Source organism: Procambarus clarkii, chromosome 43 (assembly GCF_040958095.1).
Source record: "Procambarus clarkii isolate CNS0578487 chromosome 43, FALCON_Pclarkii_2.0, whole genome shotgun sequence".
Taxonomy (NCBI): Eukaryota; Metazoa; Arthropoda; class Malacostraca; order Decapoda; family Cambaridae; genus Procambarus; species Procambarus clarkii.
The window spans coordinates 698,549-706,837 of NC_091192.1; the positions used below are offsets into that span (position 1 = coordinate 698,549).

General features: G+C 48.8%; 1 protein-coding gene across 1 annotated transcript; it reads right to left on the reverse strand.

Annotated features, from left to right (window-relative positions):
• Positions 1-5,879: 5,879 nt before the first annotated feature.
• Positions 5,880-7,889, reverse strand: LOC123755981 (uncharacterized). The gene has a single exon (XM_069300324.1). The coding sequence runs from the start codon at positions 7,887-7,889 to the stop codon at positions 5,880-5,882; it is 2,010 nt and encodes a 669-aa protein (XP_069156425.1).
• Positions 7,890-8,289: the final 400 nt, after the last annotated feature.

Here is an 8,289-nt window from a genome sequence, read left to right on the forward strand (position 1 = left end):
GCAGCATGGAGTCCATATCTAGTCAAGCATAAGACTAAACAGGAAAAGGTTCAAAGGTTTGCCACCAGACTAGTACCCGAGCTGAGAATATGACCTACGAGCAGAGACTACGGGAATTAAACCTGACGTCGCTGGAAGACAGAAGAGTTAGGGGGGACATGATCACCACGTACAAGATTCTCAGAGGAATTCACAGGGTAGATAAAGACAGGCTATTTAACACAAGGGGCACACGCACTAGGGGACATAGGTGGAAATTAAGTACCCAAATGAGCCACAGAGATATTAGAAAGAATTTTTTAAGTGTCAGAGTGGTTGACAAATGGAATGCATTCGGCAGTGATGTGGTGGAGGCTGACTCCATACACAGTTTCAAATGTAGATATGATAGAGCCCAGTAGGCTCAGGAACCTGTACATCAGTTGATTGACAGTTGAGAGGCGGGACCAAAGAGTCAGAGCTCAACCCCCGCAAGCACAAATAGGTGAGTACACGTACGTCAGTGATTTTAGGAGGATTGGATAATATGTGAAAGACAAGAACCGCCGCTTAAGGGTGCCGTTTAGAGGAGTGAAGTATATGACAAGTGCTTCGCAATACCAGATAATTCCAATGTGACGAGGATGGCAAACTTTGGTCAATAAGACAAGACCTCTCTCTCAAAGGAGGACAGAGAAAAGCTGAAAATGAACTTCATTGAAGCGAAACGTCTAAATAGGGATAGAAATGAAGAAGAAAGGAATCCTTTTTTCTACAAAGTGTCAGGAGCTGGAAAACTTGTGAAATGGTACATAACACAAAGAATCAAAATTATTAGAGGAAGGGGTGTAAAGAACAAAGGGAAGATGAACATGTTCCTGAAAATAGTTTATATCAACATAGATGGTTATCTTCTTCTTGAGGTTATCTTGAGATGATTTCGGGGACTTTAGTGTCCCCGCGGCCCGGTCCTCGACCAGGCCTCCACCCCCAGGAAGCAGCCCGTGACAGCTGACTAACACCCAGGTACCAATTTTACTGCTAGGTAACAGGGGCATAGGGTGAAAGAAACTCTGCCCATTGTTTCTCGCCGGCGCCTGGGATCGAACCCAGGACCACAGGATCACAAGTCCAGCGTGCTGTCCGCTCGGCCGACCGGCTCCTCGATGGAGTGAGAGAAAAAATATTGGAGTTGAAGGATATAATTCAGCTCAAAGTCCCAGATATTGTGGCATTAACAGAGACAAAACGCGAAGAAAATATTTTAAATGAGGTGGTATTCCCAAGGGGCTGCTCAGTTTGGAGACGTGACAGGAAAACTAGGAAGGGGGGAAGAGTGGCTGTGCTGGTGAAGGAAGACCTGAAGGTAAGAGGTAATACTTGAGCATGACCTGCATGAAGCCAGGCCGTCGCTCTACCGTCCAGCCCAAGTGGTTGATATGGGAGGGGAGGGGGGGGGTGTAAGAGTATTTCAGATTCTGTTTTCCAATATAAATCTAGTCTTTAGTTTTCCATAAAATGTTTTCCAATGTGAGTGAAAAATTGAGTGAGTTTTCCAAAGCACGTGTATATATCAAGAGTTTACGAAAGATAGTTTTCCATAGCAGGTTTACCAATGCAAGTATATAGATTTTAGTTTACAAATTTTGAGGATTTAAAAGAAATTAAAATTAATCATTTGTTACTGAATCGGTTTAAAAAAAAGTATTCCCATATACCCTTGCGTAGACTCGGCGAGTCTTTGCTCAAAGTGCTTTTAGCCGAGAATAAGCCACACATTACGCCGAGGACAATAAAGGCGTACACACTCATCCCTCGTACCTGCTATCACCCGCGAGAGGAAACTTTCAATTAAAAAAAATTCATGACGTTTTGAAACTTAAGGAAAATTTCCTGCCCACCTACCCTATCAGAGGACCCTTAACTTACTGTTTTGGAAAAACAAAATCCTAAATTTATTTTCAATTTTTTTTCCATTTTCAAATTACGTCCAGTTACGGCCATACGAGCAAACGGCCAATTCAGCCGTAATTTGTAAGAGGGCGGGACCGTCCAGCCTCATGGCCGGCTGGTGGCGCCTCTCACATAGCAACCCGCCTTCACCTAGTTGTATCCTTCTAACAGAACCCGACTTAATCTAACATTCATTACCGACTTAGGAGCTCACACCAGTTTTGTGGGAGAGGGAAGGGTGGTGTCGGGTGCGGGCGGGGTGACCCGCATTATAAACATCTCCGCCAAGCTCTCTGTTAAATACCTTCCTCTGGGTAAAATGCCAAGCAGCTTACATTCATATTCTACGTAGCACCTTAACTTTTTATGGAGCGTACACAGGAATGTAACTTTGTAGTCTGTCAGCTCGAACGTTAAGTACATGTACTCGCCTAGTTGTGCTTGCTGGACATGTTGAGCTTTGGCTCTGTCCCGCCTCTCAACTGTCAATTAATTGGTGTACAGGTTCTTGAGCCTATCGGGATCTATCATATCTACATTTGAAACTGTGTATGGAGTCAGCCTCCACCATATCACTTCCTAGTGCATTCCATTTATTAAGTACTCTGTCAAAGACAAAATTATGTCTAATGTCTCTATGACTCATTTGGGTACTAAGTTTCCACCTATGTCCCCTTGTTCGCGTTCCACCCGTGCTAAATAGTTTGTCATTATCTACCCAATCAATTCCTTTGATAATTGAATAGGTGGTAATCATATCTCCCCTTACTCTTCTGTCTTCCAGTGTCGTAAGGTTTAATTCCAGTTGTCTTTCCTCGAAGCTCATACCCCTCAGCTCGGGGACCTCTGAACTTTTTCTAATTTCGTTTTCTGTTTGACTAGATGTGGACTCCACACTGGAGCCATATACTCCAGGATTGGTGTGATGTGAGGTATACAAAATTCTGAATGATTTCTTACACAAGTTTCTAAAGGCAGTGCACTCTTTCATATTCTGCTGATGATATCTTTTTGATGTGGACTTCAGGGGGACAGGTCAGACGGGATATCAACCCCCAGATCTTTTTCTCTTCCTAATTCCTAAAGGAATTCTCTCTACTGGTATCTTGTGTTATGTCCAACAAATGGCTGCTATAGTTAAACTCTAGTAGCCATTTGTTGGACCATTCCTTCAGTCTGTCCAGGTCATCTTGCAGTCTCTTGCTGTCCTCCTGTCTTAATACTTCTCATAATTTTAGCATCATCAGCAAACATTGAGAGGAATGAGGAACCTTCTGGAAAATCATTTACATATATAAGTATCAGGATAGGACCGAGTACAGAACCCTGTGGGACTCCGCTGGTGACATCACACCATTCCGAGGTCTCACCCCTCACAGTAACTCTTATTCCTGTTGTTAGGTACTCCCTTATCCACTTGAGCACCTTACCTCTTTTGTGTCAAAAGCTTTCTGACAATCCAAGAAAATGCATTCTGCCCATTCTTCTCTTTCTTGCTTAATGCTTGTTGATCGATCACAGAATTCTATGAAACCTGTGAGGCACGATTTGCCATCCCTGAATCCATGCTAGTGTGTTTACAAAGTCCCTTCTCTCCAGATGTGCTACAACCTTTTTTTTCACTATCATTCTCCATCACCTTGCATGGTATACAAGCAAGAGACACCTGCCTGAAGTTTAGTGCCTCCTGTCCATCGCAATATATTGGGATCCTGTCCATTTTTGGATATTGGGTCTACATTAGCTGTCTTTCAACTTTCTGGTAGATCTCCTGTGACTTGTTATACACCACAGAGTGGCATACAAAGTGCTTCTGCCGAAGTGCTTTTAGCATCCTTGGTAAGATTCTGTCAGGGCTAACAGCCTTAGTCACGTCCAGTTCTAGCAGACAGCTCCTAGTTTCATCTCTGGTAATTTCAATATCTTCCAAGGTTGCCTGGTTTATTGCCACCTTTTAGTTCACGGAGTTCTCCTTACTCCATTGTGAAGACTTCCATGAATCTTTCGTTGAGTTCTTCCCACACCTCTATCATTATTCCCTGTGTACCCATCCTCTCCCTTTCACAGTTTCATCACCTCTTTCACTTTTGTTTTCATTCGTAGGCTGTCAGCCAGCCTGTATGGTAAGTGCATGACTGATGGTCTGAGCGTTCCCTCGTTAGAGTAAGAAGGCCAGAGGGAGGGAGGGAGAGGGAGACGGGTCGTTATCAGTACTCCACAACAATGCCTGTCAGCAGGATGGTGGAGAGCAAGCCTCTCACCAGCTGGTTGAGGCTCATCATAATGTTACCGCATGTAGCGGAGAGAGAACGAGGACGTGAGGCTAGATAAAGGCAGGTACATACATTTTTCCGACACAAATGATTTTACAAATTCTATCCATAGTATTTTAGTTTACCAAAGTTTACAAATCAAGATACATTAGTTTTCCATAGTAAGATAATATTTCCATCACCAGCGTAATTCTTTCCCTACACCAAGTTTTGTAATTCTGTTTATGTACAAGTATTCTTTAATCAATTACTGAAAATCAGTTTTAAAAACATGTCTGCATATACTCACACAGTGTCTTTGCATTCTCCTACACGTCCATATTTGTTATACATCATTGTAGTAAATTCTTATATCGGTACCATTCATCATACTTCAAATTATGCATCTCACTAAAGACATGAGTCAAAGAACTACTATGATGCTCTCAAGAAAATCTACGGACTCGTTTAAGTCTATGGTGCCCAAAAATGTCCGCTACATTTTTTTTTATTAATACATGAGGTACATCTGCATTAGTGCAGCTGCCCTAGACTATATGAAGTGGAGTACAGTGTGTCAAAAAAGCTAGCTACGTGATGCTATAAAATCCCCATCACACAGGATGGTTAGTCATACAGAGGCATGTGATAGGCAGTCTGCACTGGCAGACTCCGGAAGCATTTTGAGGATATCATCAACACAAGAGTGAATAAGGCAGCAGTGGTAATACAAGTCCCCATCTCGCAGGATGGTTAGTCATACAGGGCCATATATGTTTAGTAGCCTGCACTGGCAAATTTTGGGTACACTGTGAGGATATCTTCAAGAATACGAGAGTGAATAAAATAATTGCAAAGATCCAGGTACCTCATGCCAACTGGTCTGAAAGGTCTAATAACTGGGCATTCAGTGATGTAGTGTGGGAGATCATGCCGCAGTTCCTGCTCACAGAGTTTGCACCTGGAGTGCTCAGGATTGGGAGATCCGTCACCTGCAGCCACCTGCCACAGGTAACGGTTATCTTGAGATGATTTCGGGGCTTTAGTGTCCCCGCGGCCCGGTCCTCGACCAGGCCTTCACCCCCAGGAAGCAGCCCGTGACAGCTGACTAACTCCCAGGTACCTATTTACTGCTAGGTAACAGGGGCATTCATGGTGAAAGAAACTTTGCCCATTTGTTTCTGCCTCGTGCGGGAATCGAACCCGCGCCACAGAATTAAGAGCCCTGCGCGCAATCCACCAGGCTACGAGGCCCCCACGGTAACCCAACCTGATCCTGGCAACCACTGTGTCGCACAGTCTGGTCGACGTTTTGTGCTGCCCATAGATATAGGTTTCAGATCTGAACAAATCATAGCTTTTTATACTAGTACTTTCAGGTCGTTGGGAGTCAGTAATTTCTTTTCTATCAGACCTGAGTGCTTGGACCAATACAGTTTTGACAGCAGAGATGGGGATACCTAGATCTAATTCAACTTCATCTTTGTTACACGCTAATTTGGCTGCAATGTCTGTCTCATTTTTTTTTTATTAACATATTAAGTACATCTGCATTTGTGCAGCTACCCTAGACTATATGAAGTGGAGTACAGTGTGTCAAAAAGAAGCTAACTAGGCTGTCTCAGATCCATTTAACTCAGCAAAAGTCAACAGGATTTGCACATCATCTTTCACAGCTCAACCCCAGGTGCACGCTCATAGTCCTAACCTGTCTTGGGTAGCTTGGTGGAGACGGGAGGTGTAGAGGTTGGTGGAGACGGGAGGTGTAGAGGTTGGTGGAGACGGTTGGTGGAGACGGGAGGTGTAGAGGTTGGTGGAGACGGGAGGTGTAGAGGTTGGTGGAGACGGTTGGTGGAGACGGGAGGTGTAGAGGTTGGTGGAGACGGGAGGTGTAGAGGTTGGTGGAGACGGTTGGTGGAGACGGGAGGTGTAGAGGTTGGTGGAGACGGGAGGTGTAGAGGTTGGTGGAGACGGGAGGTGTAGAGGCTGGTGGAGACGGGAGGTGTAGAGGCTGGTGGAGACGAGAGGTGTAGAGGTTGGTGGAGACGGGAGGTGTAGAGGTTGGTGGAGACGGGAGGTGTAGAGGTTGGTGGAGACGGGAGGTGTAGAGGTTGGTGGAGACGGTTGGTGGAGACGGGAGGTGTAGAGGTTGGTGGAGACGGGAGGTGTAGAGGTTGGTGGAGACGGTTGGTGGAGACGGGAGGTGTAGAGGTTGGTGGAGACGGGAGGTGTAGAGGTTGGTGGAGACGGGTGGTGTAGAGGCTGGTGGAGACGGGAGGTGTAGAGGCTGGTGGAGACGAGAGGTGTAGAGGTTGGTGGAGACGGGAGGTGTAGAGGTTGGTGGAGACGGGAGGTGTAGAGGTTGGTGGAGACGGTTGGTGGAGACGGGAGGTGTAGAGGTTGGTGGAGACGGGAGGTGTAGAGGTTGGTGGAGACGGTTGGTGGAGACGGGAGGTGTAGAGGTTGGTGGAGACGGTTGGTGGAGACGAGAGGTGTAGAGGTTGGTGGAGACGGGAGGTGTAGAGGTTGGTGGAGACGGGAGGTGTAGAGGTTGGTGGAGACGGTTGGTGGAGACGGGAGGTGTAGAGGTTGGTGGAGACGGGAGGTGTAGAGGTTGGTGGAGACGGTTGGTGGAGACGGGAGGTGTAGAGGTTGGTGGAGACGGGAGGTGTAGAGGTTGGTGGAGACGGGTGGTGTAGAGGCTGGTGGAGACGGGAGGTGTAGAGGCTGGTGGAGACGAGAGGTGTAGAGGTTGGTGGAGACGGGAGGTGTAGAGGTTGGTGGAGACGGGAGGTGTAGAGGTTGGTGGAGACGGTTGGTGGAGACGGGAGGTGTAGAGGTTGGTGGAGACGGGAGGTGTAGAGGTTGGTGGAGACGGTTGGTGGAGACGGGAGGTGTAGAGGTTGGTGGAGACGGGAGGTGTAGAGGTTGGTGGAGACGGTTGGTGGAGACGGGAGGTGTAGAGGTTGGTGGAGACGGGAGGTGTAGAGGTTGGTGGAGACGGGAGGTGTAGAGGCTGGTGGAGACGGGAGGTGTAGAGGCTGGTGGAGACGGGAGGTGTAGAGGCTGGTGGAGACGGGAGGTGTAGAGGCTGGTGGAGACGGGAGGTGTAGAGGCTGGTGGAGACGGGAGGTGTAGAGGCTGGTGGAGACGGGAGGTGTAGAGGTTGGTGGAGACGGGAGGTGTAGAGGTTGGTGGAGACGGGAGGTGTAGAGGTTGGTGGAGACGGGAGGTGTAGAGGCTGGTGGAGACGGGAGGTGTAGAGGTTGGTGGAGACGGGAGGTGTAGAGGCTGGTGGAGACGGGAGGTGTAGAGGTTGGTGGAGACGGTTGGTGGAGACGGGAGGTGTAGAGGCTGGTGGTGACGGGAGGTGTAGAGGCTGGTGGAGACGGGAGGTGTAGAGGGTGGTGTAGACGGGAGGTGTAGAGGGTGGTGTAGACGGGAGGTGACCTTGGGCGCCTGCATGTGGTGTGGACGGAGGGAGGTGTAGAGGGAGGTGTAGACGGGAGGTGACCTTGGACGCCTGCATGTGGTGTGGACGGAGGGAGGGTGGTGTAGACGGGAGGTGACCTTGGGCGCCTGCATGTGGTGTGGACGGAGGGAGGTGTAGAGGGAGGTGTAGACGGGAGGTGACCTTGGACGCCTGCATGTGGTGTGGACGGAGGGAGGGTGGTGTAGACGGGAGGTGACCTTGGGCGCCTGCATGTGGTGTGGACGGAGGGAGGGTGGTGTAGACGGGAGGTGACCTTGGGCGCCTGCATGTGGTGTGGACGGAGGGAGGTGTAGACGGGAGGTGACCTTGGACGCCTGCATGTGGTGTGGACGGAGGGAGGTGTAGAGGGAGGTGTAGACGGGAGGTGACCTTGGACGCCTGCATGTGGTGTGGACGGAGGGAGGGTGGTGTAGACGGGAGGTGACCTTGGACGCCTGCATGTGGTGTGGACGGAGGGAGGGTGGTGTAGACGGGAGGTGACCTTGGGCGCCTGCATGTGGTGTGGACGGAGGGAGGGAGGTGGAGACGGGAGGTGACCTTGGACGCCTGCATGTGGTGTGGACGGAGGGAGGGTGGTGTAGACGGGAGGTGACCTTGGACGCCTGCATGTGG